The sequence below is a fragment of the Miscanthus floridulus genome, chromosome 13 (genome assembly GCF_019320115.1).
Source record: "Miscanthus floridulus cultivar M001 chromosome 13, ASM1932011v1, whole genome shotgun sequence".
NCBI lineage: Eukaryota > Viridiplantae > Streptophyta > Magnoliopsida > Poales > Poaceae > Miscanthus > Miscanthus floridulus.
In genome coordinates, this window is record NC_089592.1 from 88,443,891 (window position 1) to 88,458,636 (window position 14,746).

Below are 14,746 nucleotides of genomic sequence, written 5' to 3' on the forward strand. Positions count from 1 at the left end.
TAGCTGGCTATAAAATAACTTATTCTGTAGCCACTTTGAGTTACGATAATTTTAATTTACGAGATTATAGTAACTCCTTGCTAAGTGGTTTACTATACGCCATGGTAAATATCCTCATGTGTTATAGTAACCCAACTATCGTAAATACGTATTGACATTATCGTATATATATAGAGATTATAGAGAGTATATATACTCTCTATAGAGAGAGAGTATATTCAGTAGCCAGCTATAAAATAAGTTATTCTGTAGCCACCTCCATTTACGATAATTTTATATACTAATTTACGATAATGTCAATACGTATTTACGATAGTTGGGTTATTATAATACATGAAGATATTTATCATAACATCATAGTAAACCACTTAGTAAGAAGTTACTATAATCTCGTAAATTAATATAGAAATTATCGTACCTCAAAGTGGCTGCAGAATAAGTTATTTTGTAGCTATATATATATCCATGCCTTACACCTTTATTTTTCTGAGCTTTAATAATTAGCATGATATTGACCAGAACAGTTGGAAAGTGTGTAGAGGTCGAGTAGTCTGCTGTCTTGGGCTTTTGTTGGCGACCAAACCTCCCCTAACACTGAGACTCCTCGCTACCTCTCATGTCCTTCACAACATTGCTTTGTCATCGCGTGTCATGTCAAAAAAAAATAGGGTGGGTGGGGGGGGGGGGGGGGGGGGGGGGGGGGGGGGGGGGGGGGGCCGGGGCTTTAAATTGGAAAAGAACCGTGCAAAGTAAATAAAATAAAATCCGTATTGTGATCGACCCTTGGCTTCTCCGTTTTTCCTGGCGAGCAGGTACGAGTTGATTCACTCACTGACGCTACAAGATCGATCGAGCCGGCTGCCGGCCGGCGGCATCTTATATTATTACTGATGAAGAAACTTCACAGTTTCACACTGCCGGTAAGGCCGGGCCTCGGCGGCGACAGCGACGATGACTGAGGTGATCGTCGAGCAACGGCCGGGAGTGAACGAGAAAGCAGCCCGGCCGTGCAACGGAAGGTGGAGTTGGTCGCGGTTGCTAGCTAGGGAAATTTTAGAACAAAAGCTCATCACGTCGCCCGCACTGTGAAAGAGATGCTCGAGCTGAGACTGATCGCAGTAGTGCAGTGGCGGACCTTGCAGGCTGCAGAAAAAAAAAACAAGGGGTGGAGCTCCATTTGCACTACCTGCTGACTTTTTGTACATGGTCGTTTTGTGGGTTTGCATGAGTTGAAGGTATGCTTGGATCATATATAGGATTTTGTATGGAATCTAGAGTTCCCCGTTCCTCTGCAAACAGTGGTGGAGGAAAGCGAGTCATGGACTAGATGGTGGTCCATTGTTTCTATATTGTAGCACACCATTCTAAGGGCGTCGCCAGCGGACCGATGATTTCGGCAGCTGACACGGCATCTAAAAAATTAAAGATAAAAAACAAAAGCTGGATTAGTGATGAGCACCGTGAATTCTGTCCGAGAGAACAGAGACCGTAAATTCTTTGGGAAGGTGTGAGACTAGAGACGAGAGAGTCGCTAGCTAGTAGCTACTCATTTTTCAGTCTTATTATCTTTCCTTCACGTCAAATGAGACATGACGTCAGCTAGCTACGTTGATAGTCCGTTGAGGGCGCCCTAAAGAGGCCCAATCCATATGGCAAAAATCGACCTATGGAGCGCTCTAGGTGTTGTGTGATAGTCTACTAGCTTCGCTACCGTCTGAAAATGAACCGCTTAGGCGCATTTAGAACACGGGAACACTCATTTCCATTCTGAAGGAAAGGGTCCAAAGGCATGTGTATTTCAGTACATAAAAGAAATGTCCACTCGAATCCTTTCTGGCTCTTTTGCTCTCTCTCTCTCTCTCTCTCTCTCTCTCTCTCTCTCTCTCTCTCTCTCTCTCAAGGCCGCATCACTCTCGCATCTCTCTAGTCTACTCCCCTTCGGTCCCATTCGACATGGAATCTTGAGCGGACAGTTTGAGCGACAAATGAACAATAGTGCATGGCTTGTTTAAAAAAAAGAACAATAGTGCATGGTCTCCGCTTTACAAAATCCCCTTGCCCCCATCTTTTCCTCCCATATCCATCACAATAGATGTTTCATGTTCATTAGTTCCACAAAAAGTAAAGAGATGTCCCAAAAAAGCATGTGATTTAGTAGACGGTGTACCTAAGTAGTGAGATTAAGTAGATCGGTAAAAAAAATTTAGGTCAAATATCATGGTGTCCTACTTTGTCGGGTGCTTTGGCCTCTTATGGCGATGGCATCAATGGTAATAATCAGATGGACCAAATGATCATCTTTTGTGTGGTTATTTCACCATCTGCAACAAGTGTGTCCTCTTCTTTATTTATTGGCTCTGTGGTAAGGTTCGGTGTCTCCCACTTTTTCTATTGTGGTAGTGAAATATTGCAAACTTATGTTGCTTAGGATGAATCCTCAATCAATTTTGTTTTAATGGTTTATACATCTCGCTACTAGCAAAGAGTGGCTATTGCAATCTTTAAAGCATTTGTGTGGTGACAGTGTCTGCTGCTCGGCAGGGTACCTCGTTGCCGCTGCCGACAAGAATGGTGGTGTCGATGCGTTGCTCCTGGAGACCGATGAGGCTGACGACGTTGATGTCGATGATGTTGTGTGTGGCGCCCGTGTCGACCAGGATGTGGACGCCGGTCCCGGACACTACTCCCATCAAGTACATTGTGGGTGACCCTAGACCGGGGAGTGGTTGGTCCCAATCATCATGAGCAGGCTATTGTCGATGTCGTCGTTGTTGTTGTCATTGTCATAGTCGTTGACGGTTGTGATGTCAAAGAGATGTTTGCACTTGTGGCCACGAGTGAAGGGTCCATCACAGTTGAAGCAGAGTCCCAATCGACGATGTTCCGCCATCTCTTCGGCGGTGAGGCGCTTGAACGGGCGTGGTGGAGCAGCCGACGATGACCCCAAAGCAGGTGTCGTAAACGAGGGTGTCGAGGTAGGCACCTTCAGAGGTAGGGATCATGGCGCCATCTTTGTTGCTAGTGATTTGTTGGCGTCGGAGATCGCCGCGAGTCATCGTTCGTATGCCCGAGCAAGGGACATGGTCATTTCCATGTCTTGCGGGTTCTGGAGCTCGACATCCGTCTTCAGTGCTTCAAGGAGGCTGGCGGTGTAGATGTTCACTTGTTGCTACTCATCGAGGGTGTCGGCCCACGCTATGTGCACCGGGAACCGCTCTATGTAGTCATCGATGGTGGTGGTCTTGCGCAGGGATGCAAGCTCTCCCAATGGGTTGCGCCATGTCGGTGGTCCAAAGCGCTCGTTGACGCAGCGGGCGAAGTATGCCCAGTCATCACCACCTTGTCCTGCGTGAGGCGCATGTACCACTGTTGTGCCATTCCTGTCAGATGGTAAGATGCATACCAGACTTGATCGTTCTCCTAGTCTTCTGACCCCTAAAGAACTGCTCACAGCGGTTGATCCACGGCAGCGGATCCTCCTTGCCGTCGTACGTGGGGAAGGAGAGCTTGTGGATGCGGGGCATCAGCATTGGGGAGGATCCTAGTTGTGCTCCCTGGTACAGGTGTGGGGGTGGGTTGTTCGTCTTCGGTGCCTCCTTGAAGACTTCGAAGAGCTTGCTCTCCAAGGCATCAACGATCTCGGGGATCAACTAGGACGATGCCTTCTCCTTCTGTTCCTTGAGGAAGACACGGCCAGTTGTTTCCATGGCCAGCTTGGAGGTGATCACGTTGGAGTTGGGCTGCTACTGCAGCTTCGTCCATCTAGCGCCCTTGCTCAATGTTTGCGAGGCAGGTGTTGACGACGTCGAGCTATTCTTTGAGGGGGTCGAGCTTGGCATTGATGTCTTTAGGGAAGCTATCGAATAGCTTTTGTAGGTCGGAGGTGTTGATGTTGTTACCCATGGTAGCGGTGTGGGGATCGAAGTGGTCTCCGGATACCAGGTATAATGAGTCTCCTGGTGGAGGTTGGGGCGGCTATGGAGGAGGGAGGTACGGCTAGGGCTTGGGTGGCATGGGGAGGGGGTGACACGGAGAGAGAGAGCGGCAGGCGTAGGAGAAGGAGAGGAGAGAGGGATAGGAAGGAGCAATCGCTCTTCTATTACTTGATTTGATTGATTACAACCCCCTAGTATTTATAGTGCCTATTGGACTTGTATTCCAAGCAACCTACGAGAGATCCCTATAGATTAGATTCTCCCTTCCATAACTAACTAAACTCTAATATGGTAAACTAACCAAACTTTGATATGGTAACTCCTTCCAGAAATGACGGCGGCGGGAGCGGCGGGGCCCCCTCCTGGCACACGCGCACGGCCCCTCTAGGGCGCGCTGGAGGTGCCCGGCGCCGCTCCTTGGGCCTCTCTCAGCCCGTTTGCTCTGGGTAATTGGGCCCTGAATATGATGGTGGGGTGCCCAACATTATGACACACCCCCAACAGTAGCCCCTTAGCTATTCATTCTTGATCGAAGGTTCAAAACCCAATAGCTGAATACAACAAAGTGTAGCCCCAATTACAACTCAGATTCAATACACCACTTTCATCTATACATGATTAGTCTAGGGACTACTCTATCTCTACCTAGTCTTTGGCTTCTCTTCAGCTTCTTTGATGGTGCCCTTTGCTCGTTCCCTTGTAGTTTGGTCCTTGGCGGCTTTGCTCTACGCCATTCAGGCTTTGTCAGAGAAGACATTGATGTGGTTTAAAGCAAGCGAAGTAGTTGACATAAGCAAAATAGTCATAGATGATCATGACACATCTTCAAGACTTCACTCGTGGATGCTAGGCAAGGCTTTTGTCTTCGGGCGAATTGCTTGTCCAATGCGCACTGTGCTAACCCCTCTTGGCTGGCGCTTGTGGGATTTTTTGTTTGAAGATTGCGATGGCGATCGCGATCACTTCACCCTGAGCAACGGGTCATCGAACTTTTGATAGCGAAATGGGAAGCAAAAATGAGAGTGAATGATTGAATTATTTAGGGAAAAGGAAATGATCGGTTTGATGAATTTTTTGCCATATTATTATTTTGAATAGGGGAAAAGGACGAGGAATGATGAAACGAAGCTTTCAGCACTTTTAAATTAATTTGGCACCAACCCCCGTACCTTTGGAGGTGGAAGGACGAGGAGAGACAAAAGGAGTCCCTTGGTGATTTTAGCGCACCTTTTGAGGTAACCGAGCGAGGAGGGGATGAAAAGCGCCCCTCGGCAATTTTAGATTATTTCGGTGTCAACTCATAGTCAGTGTTGCCGACGATGAAGCTCCTTGCCATGATGTTTGTGAAAACCTGGTTGATGATATGTGGTGTTGGTTGTGACACAAAGTTTTGCAAAACATTGAGTTGCTTTTTACTGCTATCGCTGTGTGATGGACCAGGGTCCTAGGGGTTCCCCACAGGGGTACTACCTGGATGGGCCCTGGGATGGCCCACCATCTGTTGAAGGATGCAAGATAAGGTGGCGTGGATTTCAAGCTATTCTAGATCGACTTATTTGGCATACTATGAAAGCTAGATTCTGTAATAGGACTAGGACTCTTCTCTTATAACCGACTAGGACTAGATACGTGCCCTCACCCTCTCCTCTATATAAAGAGAGGTACAGTGAACCCCCTTATAACCCTAACAATCATTCAATCAATCCAACACAAAAGCCTATACGCCGACTGGACGTAAAGGCTATTACTCGACAAGAAAGCCCGAACCAGTATAAATCATTCGTCTCTTTGTGTTTACCGTCGAGTTCTGCGTACGCTGAAGCTCTTCGAACATTGTCCTGGGTACCCCCGTGACGGGTTGCCGGTGATCAAACATCGACAGCTGGCGTGCCAGGTAGGGGCTTTCGGTGACTTCATGATTGAGAGCTCGGCGGACCTCGACGACATGATTTTCTCGATAGGTGTCACCTTCATCTTTGGCTCCTAGATCTGTAAGGCAGACGACAATGGCAAGCTCCAAAGTTGTCTCATAGAGATCTCAGCGCCTAAAGTTTCACCAGACGTCTTGACGACCACGCTGGATCAACTCACCGAGAAGTTTTCGCACCTCTCAGTCTCTGATCCAGCTCAAACTTAGGAGGTCACCATCAACCATGACTCCCGCTCAGACACGTCACCCTTGTTTAGGCTAGAAATCCCATCTGAAGTCCAACTCAAAGACCCTGTTCGTTTTCCGCTCAGACTCAAGAACTCAGCTTCAATCTATCAAGATACCATCAGCTATCTTATGCAGTCTGAGTAAGAGATCCCTCTTATGGGTGCCCAGAGAGGTTTGGTTCTATCCATCACACCCAAAGGAGGCATCGCCCATTGGCTGGGTGCTTGACTTGACACTTCTTTAATAGATCCATCGTGTCTAGTCGGCATGGTGGAGCTCTTACCTTATTAGGACGGCAGAACTCTTCCAGCGGACAATAATGATTATGGTTCTACAGAGATCCTAGACATCACGACGACTGCAGAATCTGGAACTCACTCGGCCATGAGGCACTCCAGAGAAGTCTTTATGGCTAGGCAACCACCTCAGATCCCTATGACTAACCCACTAGATATCCAAGATGGAGAGGAAGCCTTGTCTGACATCTTCCCTGACACTATGCCACCCAACAGAGAGATGGATGAGCAAAAGACGACTAGGGAAAAGAAGAACAGAGCTCGACAAGCTTGGCGTAACCGAGCCCAACACCGCAAACAAGAGTGGCAGCGGTATTAGTTAGCTTGTTGAGATGTTGAACAACAGCACTTGGCTGCAGAGGCAGCATATGAACAGCGTCTACGGGATGAAGCAGAATGATAGCGCTAAGACCGTGATGCCATTAGAGCCTCTGCATCACGCAACCTTAAGCCTAAGTTCATGGAAGTAGCTGGCCATAGGGTCTTTACTACACCCTACGCGAACATCTATGCCCTGGTAGAAGAGATGGCGGCCATAGAAAACCCTACTCTAGATCAACAATGACTCAAAGTCATTCTGGAATCCATAGCCCTTCAGATGCGGGCTACAAAAGTGACATCCCAAGCTAACCCTTCCTGAGGACCAGAAGCGCGGGCACTAGCCCACTCTCGTCTAGGACCATAGGGTAACCATGGAGGAGAACAACGAGTACCAGCCCACTCCTATCTAGGGCCATAGGGTAACCAGAACAGGAATCAGGGTATTGCACAGTCAGCCTATCATGGGCACTAGTACAGTAATAGGGAAGGCAGAGGCAAGTCTGAGTATGGAGAGGCTGGCATCTCACCGGACAAGTTCACATGTTTCTCTAATAGACTGCTCTCTGTTTGGCTTCCCTACAAATTCAAGCCATCCAACAATACCAAGTATGATGGGAAGATAGAACCCAACCAATGGTTGCGTATCTACTCTCAGTCCATCGAGTTGGCAGGCAGCGACAACGACATCAAAGTGTTATATTTTCCCATGGCACTCGATGTTGTGGCTCTCGCCTGGTTTGATAAGCTATGAGCCAACTCCATTGATACTTGGGGACAGCTTCAGCGCAAATTCTGTGAAAATTTTTGCGGCGTCCTCACCCACCCAAGTACTCGGAACGAGCTTAGAGCTTGCAAGCAGAAACCAAATGAAACCTTCTAGCAATATTATCGCCGCTTTGCTGAGTTATGAGCCCAAGTCTATGATATCATAGACAGGAAAGTGATAGATCACTTTGCCAATGGGATCAAATACAAGTGGCAGTTTAAAAAATTCTACGACGATAATCCAGAGACCGCCGAGGAATTTAAGCGTATAGTATAGAAGATGATTGTATCTGAAGAGCGTACTCACGAACGATTCCCATGTGGCCAACAAGACAAAGGTTATGACCCTAGAAGCAATTAGGGTGGACAGTCCGACAGAAAGAGAGGACCCGACAACATCCTTGCTTCCATGGACAGGTCCAAGAAGTCTAACAAAAATAACATGAAGTTCGAAGACCTCAAGAATTTACCATGCCCTTTCCATAAGAATGCCAAGCACATAGCGGCCGAGTGCAGACAACTCCAAGAACTGGGTTTCTATGCCAAAAGCAACAAGGGCAAGGATAAAGCTGATAGCAACAAAGATGGAGACGACAACGCTGACCCTAGCTTTCAATAGTCCAAGGGCCAAATCACAGTAATCTTTGTGGGGCTACCGACTTCATCAAACAAGCGCTCAGGAAAGTTGGCTCTCCGAGACATCATGGCAGGAGAGCCCTCAACACCAAAATACCTTAATTGGTCTAAGTACCCGATCCAATTTTCTAGAAAAGATCAATGGACTAGCATGACTAACGCCGACCACTATCCACTAGTCTTGGGTCCAACAATAGCCGGCATGATAGTCCCCCAGGTCCTAAAGAAGATAGGACTAGACTTTACCAGCCTACTCACCCCCACTGACATCCCTTTCTATGGGATAGTACCCGACAAGGCCGCCATGCCACTCGGACAGATCACGCTCCCGGTAACATTTAGAAACCCAAATAATTTCCAAACAGAGTTCATCAAGTTCGAGGTGGCTGACTTTGAATCATCATACCATGCTATCTTCGGTCGACCTGCTTTGGCCAAGTTCATGGCCATACCGCATTACCCGTTCCTCTTGCTCAAGATGCTAGGTCCTAATGGCGTACTCTCCTTCCGAGGTGACCTCAAGAGCTCATATGACTGCGACACAGAAGCCATCCAGATTGCAACCAGAATGTAGCAAGCCTATGAAGCACAAGAGATTGCCAACATTGCACAACAGAATAAACCAGAGGACATGGAGATTCTGACTAAGAAGGCAGGAATCATTGCAGCACCCTCTAAGACGGATACCATCAAGATTGATCTAGGTACTGGTGATCCCTCTAAGACGGCTATCATCAGCGCCCACCTTTCCAAAGAATAGGAACTCACGCTCACCAACTTTCTTAGGGAAAACAAAGATCTCTTCGCATGGAAGCCGGCTGATATGCCAGGTGTTCCGAGAGAGTTGGCTAAGCACAAATTGGATCTAAACCCCAGCTCAAAGCCGGTCAAGCAACGTTTACGATAGTTCTCACCAGATAAAAAAACAGCAATCAAGAAGGAAATCACCAAGCTATTGGCAGCCGGGTTCATTAGGGAAATCCTTCACCCTGACTGGCTAGCCAATCCTATACTTGTCCAGAAGAAAAACTTGAAAGAGTGGTAGATGTGTGTCGACTACACAGATCTCAACAAACATTGCCCGAAGGATCCCTTCGGCTTACCTCGAATTGATCAGATCGTAGACTCTACGGCCGGGTCGGCTCTTTTATCCTTCCTCGATTGCTACTCGGGTTACCATCAGATTGCCCTCCATAAAGAAGATCAGAGCAAGACATCCTTCATCACTTTATTTCGTGCCTACTGTTACACGACCATGTCCTTTGGGTTAAAAATGCTGGTGCAACCTATCAGCAGGCTATCTAGGCGTGCCTAAGCGAACAGATCGGTCATAATATAGAAGCCTACGTAGATGATGTCGTCATCAAGACTAAGGACCCTTCTACTTTGATCATAGACTTGAAGCAAACTTTTGACAGTCTTCGTAAGTACAAGTGGAAGCTTAACCCAACAAAGTGTGTGTTTGGAGTTCCTTTCGGACAACTATTGGGTTTCCTCGTGAGCCATCGGGGTATCGAATCCAGCACGAAACATATTCAAGCAATCACTCAGATGACTCGACCTCACTGCATCAAAGATGTTTAGAAACTGACAGGGTGCATGGCTGCCCTTAACCATTTCATCTCGTGACTCAAGGAGAAAGGTTTGCCCTTCTTCAAGTTGTTGAAAAAGTTAGGCAAGTTCAAGTGGACAGCTGAAGCTGACGAAGCCTTCCAGAAGCTCAAAGAGTACCTGTCCACCTCTCCAATACTTACTCCGCCCGAGAAGCACGAACCACTCCTATTCTACATTGCAGCTACTACTATGGTAGTCAGCACAGCAATAGTCATGGAGCGGGCTAAAGAAGGGCACGTATATAAGGTACAACGACCTGTCTATTATATTAGCGAGGTGCTATTAGAATCCAAGGCCAAGTACCCACATGTGCAAAAGCTCCCCTATGCCCTCTTGATTACTTCACGCAGACTATGCTACTACTTTGATGAACACAAGGTAATAGTGGTATCTGACTTCCCACTTGGTGATGCCCTATGCAATCGGGATGCAATAGGACAAATATCCAAGTGGCCAGTCAAACTCAGAGCTCAAAACATCGAGTTCGTCTCCCGCAAGGCTATCAAATCTCAAGTCTTGGCTGATTTCATAGCCGAGTGGACTGAAGCCCAGCAGCCTACTCCGATAGTTCTCCTTAATCATTAGAAGATGTATTTCAATGGTTCCCTCAAACTAGGAGGCGTAGGCACTGGCGTTCTCTTCATATATCCAAATGGAAAGCAGCTTAAATATGTCCTACAAATACTTTGGCCTGCTATCAATAATGAAGCCGAGTATGAGGCCCTCCTTCACGGCCTCCAAGTGGTAGTCTCACTTGGCATCAAGCATTTGCTCATCTATGGCAACTCCTCGGTGGTCATCAACTAGGTCAATAAGGATTGGGACTGCACCAACGAGACCACGAATGCTTACTGCGTAGAAGTCCGCAAACTTGAGAAACACTTCCAAGGTCTAGAAATCATCCATGTTATGTGAGATCTCAACATTGCGGCTGATGTTTTGGCCAAATTGTGTGTGTTTAGGAACTCCAAGTCCCTTCAATCAAACAAGAAGCCTCCACATCCACCGGTACTCTGACCCCTGATGTCCAGGTACTAGTGGTCAACCCGGCATGGACATAGGTATTTATTGATTACATCCGAGACCATAAGTTGCCCAACGATAAGGTAGAAGCAGAGCAAATCACGCGTAGAAGCAAGAATTATGTCTTAGTCGGAGATAGGCTCTACCGACAGGGAGCATCATCTGGTGTTCTCCTCAAATGCATTACACGTGAAGAAGGGCAGAAGATCTTGGAGGAAATTCACTCCGAGTGTTATGGTAACCACACAGCCTCTAGGACCTTAGTCGGCAAGGCTTTTAGATCTGGGTACTATTGGCCTACAGCATAGAAAGACATAGAAGAGTTAGTGTGACACTGCAAGGGCTATCAGTTCTTTGCCAAGCAAGCCCATATCCTAGCCCACAATCTTATCTGCATCCCTCCATCATGGCCTTTTTCATGATGGGGGCACAACATGGTTGGACCTCTCAAACGAGCACCGGATGGATTCGAGTACATCTACGTGGCTATTGACAAGTTCACTAAGTGGATGGAGTACAAATCACTCATCAAGTTTAACGCTACAAAGGCAGTCGAGTTCATGCAAGATATTATGTACCATTTCGGTATGCCTAATCGGATCATTACAGACCTCGGCTGACCCTTTACATCTATCGAGTTCAGAAGTTGGGCTCAAGATTGCAGCATCAGCCTCGACTATGCTTCCATAGCTCATCCCCAAGCGAACGGCCCAGTAGAGCGGGCTAATGGGCTACTTCTAGCCGGACTAAAGCCCAGGCTATTCGACGAGCTTAAATACTATGGTGGCAAGTGGATATACTAGTTACCCAAGGTAGTTTGGGGACTACGCACTCAACAAAGCAGAGCAACAGGGTACTCTCCCTTTTTCCTAGTTTATGGCTCAGAAGCCATCTTGCCAGCGGATTTGATATGGAACTCTCCCAAGGTTGAACAGTACAATGAAGGCGAAGCAGACGAAACCTGGTGGCTAGAAATTGACAATGCTAAAGAAGTCAAGCTTAAGGCACTCTTCCAGTCTGCCAGGTACCTGCAAGGCCTATGACGTCACTACGACAAGAACGTGTGCCCCCGTACCTTTCAAGTCAGAGATTTAGTCCTCAAGCGTATCCAGAATACCTCGGGACGACACAAGCTACTCAACCCCTGGGAAGGCCCCTTTGTCGTCTCCAAAGTTAATCAGACAGGCTCCTTCGAGTTAATCACAAAGGACAGCGATCCCATGCCTAACTCCTGGAACATCGATCAGCTACAGAGATTTTATGCTTAATATTATTAAGTAGTTTTCTTGTTTAAGTAAATTTAGTGTTCTACCTTATATACTTAAGATTCTTTGTTAATAATACAGAGTTAATATTCTTCGCTAGATGAGTCTATCTTTTTACTTTTGTGCAAGATACACAACTATTCCAGTTGCCTCTTTTTGTTGCAACCTTTGTTACATCATATATGAGATATATAGCTGACTAATTGCGTGGCTATAAATCTCTCAATATGATAAAATTACTCGACACATAATTCTTATTCTGTATACCGAGTATTAGGCTATATTTTACGAGATACGCCTCCTACTCGGATGGCTTACATCTCCTTGTCCAGGAGCTAATTACCGATATTTAGTTTAACTATTGCATGTCGTTCTAGATAGGGTGATTCCCGGAAGCAAGTAATTTGATTTGTTGGCTACGGAACAGGATCCTAACAGCAAACAATCATTATAAGGGTTCCTTGAACAAGTGACTTCGAGCACTTAATGTCAACGGAAGGGTCTAACATGATTCTAATCATAGCGACCATGTTAATCACTTTTTACTCAGCTACACAGTCTTACACGCCTTTCTAAAGGAACCCACAAGACAAACTTACAGCCTAAGTAGACTACAATCTTACTCAAAAGATTACCAAGTCTAAAAGATGCCAACTTTGCACAGACAAGTTAGCTCGGTGTTCAAGTATCCCAACAAGACGCATTACTTTTTGAAATTTATAGGCTAAGTTTTTCATTCAACTAACAACCTATGCAAACAAAAGAACATTGTTTCTTATAATGTGCCTACCTGGTACACAAGCTTAACAAGTTTTTTCAAACTTACATAGCCTATTCGTCAGGCTTCTCCATCCTAAGGTCTAATTCATCTGTTATGCTGGTCGTGAGTCCGTTGAGTTCCTCCTCAGCTCTTTCCACGACAGCAAGATGGCCTTCATCATCATAGTCTATGGCTACCTGATGAAGATCCATAGCCAGGTATAACACTCAGAGCGTACCGAGTACATTCCAAACATAGACCTTGGTGGCTCCACGTACATAGCTCTCGAAGCGGTTGGAGATGTCTTTCACTATATCCACCCACCTCTTTTCACCGTCTTCTGGCCTACGAAAGAGGAGGGTGAGTGGCTTCACAGCTTCCTAGAGCGTGTTCTGCTCTGACTGTGCCCTCTCCAACTAGGCCTTCTTGTCAGTTACTAACTTCAGAGCCTACATCAGATCACGATCAGCTCCCAGCTTTATCATCTTAGCTCGAGCGAGTTCTTCACTCACTCGTTCAGTTACCTCTTTGATTTGATTGTGCTTGGTTCTCAGAGCTTCATTCAGCTCCTTCACCTCACCATCCAACTGTCAGGTCCTGGTCTGCTCTTCTGCAAAAAGGACCATACACGATCATCATCATGATCACCGACTACTACATGTAAAAAATTGTAGGGAAGTCATATAGTTCTCTTACCATTTAGCTTGGTATCAAAGAGCTCGGCCTTCTCTATCATCTTCAACAAAGAATCAAAGGCGTCATTCTTTCTAGTCTTAGCGGCCACCTTTTGGCACTTAGCCTCACCAATTTGAGCCTGAAGGATGCAGAGAGTCTCTTCATGTTGTTTCTGCACTGACATCCACTCGGCTTCCTTCTTGGCCTGCTCCTCCTTCAACCTGATGAGCACTGCCTAGGCTTCTTGAACCTTGATGGAGGCTTTTAGCTCCATGTCCTGGGTATATGACTATTCTAGAGATGAGAACCTAGAAAATATCAACACATAAGAAGCAACAAAGTGCAAGACTTACCCTCAGCTGGCTGTCAAAGACAGAAGCCTAGTTCAGCAGCCTAGACCAAGACCTCATCAACCCGATGAACTCTAAGCTATATGCCTGGAGCTGGGTACCCAGTCTGGTAACTGGGACGACATCATCCTCCTCCTCTTGCTGGGTGCTTGTCATAGGCATATTTGGGGAAGGAGCACCTGGTGCAGCGGCGCTTGGGTCAGCCCTCACGCTCCGCACATCTTCATTAGTAGTAGCCTCCGTAGGCTTCAGCCTCGGCGGCTGGTGAGCTTCGCCCGCTTTAGTCGCTGCCACCTGTGGCTGCGGCACCTCCACACCCTCTGCAGTACCCGGCTACGTAGGTTGCTCCGCTTCACCATCAACAGACGTTGGACCCTGCACCCGTGCTGTCTCAGTGGACCCGGGTAGAGACACAGGCCCGCTTGTCTAGCCATTTTCCACCCGGTCACCATCAGTACATGGGTTCTCTTCAACTCGAGGCTCTTCAACTCGGGGCTCTTCACTCTACGCCCGGGTACTCAGTGTCTTTTTTACTCTGATATGAGTAGCAGTCAAGTGATGTCCTGGAAATGAAGTAACATACAGAGGAAACTTCAACACTTACTTAGCACAGGATTTCTTCTTCAGGGTGGGCTTTCCTAGTGATATACCACTAAACAATCCACCTAGCTCTAGGCTTGATATAGATGCTGACAGCACTGAGTCCTCCTGACGACTCACAGTGCTAGCATCCTATCCAAGTGTGATCCCATCATCCAGAGTTGCACCCGGGTGCTCAACAGGTCTGGTAGCGGCATCCTATCAAGAGCAAATAGATGTCGCCAAGTATACCTATGTTAGAATTAAGTAATAGAATTTTACTCAGAAATAATACTTACTGTCTAACAGAAAACGAGGTGTCTTCATCCTCCTCTTCCGGTTGTTCCTCAACAGCGTCATGTCCAGTAG

At 46.8% G+C, this 14,746-nt stretch overlaps 1 protein-coding gene across 1 annotated transcript; it reads right to left on the reverse strand.

The window, feature by feature from the left end:
• Positions 1-3,169: 3,169 nt before the first annotated feature.
• Positions 3,170-3,530, reverse strand: LOC136500272 (uncharacterized). Its single transcript, XM_066495627.1, has 2 exons — positions 3,404-3,530; positions 3,170-3,345 (listed from the first exon to the last, which is right to left on the reverse strand). Exons 1-2 carry the CDS (start codon positions 3,528-3,530, stop codon positions 3,170-3,172), a joined length of 303 nt encoding a protein of 100 aa, XP_066351724.1.
• Between the last annotated feature and the right edge of the window lie 11,216 nt (positions 3,531-14,746).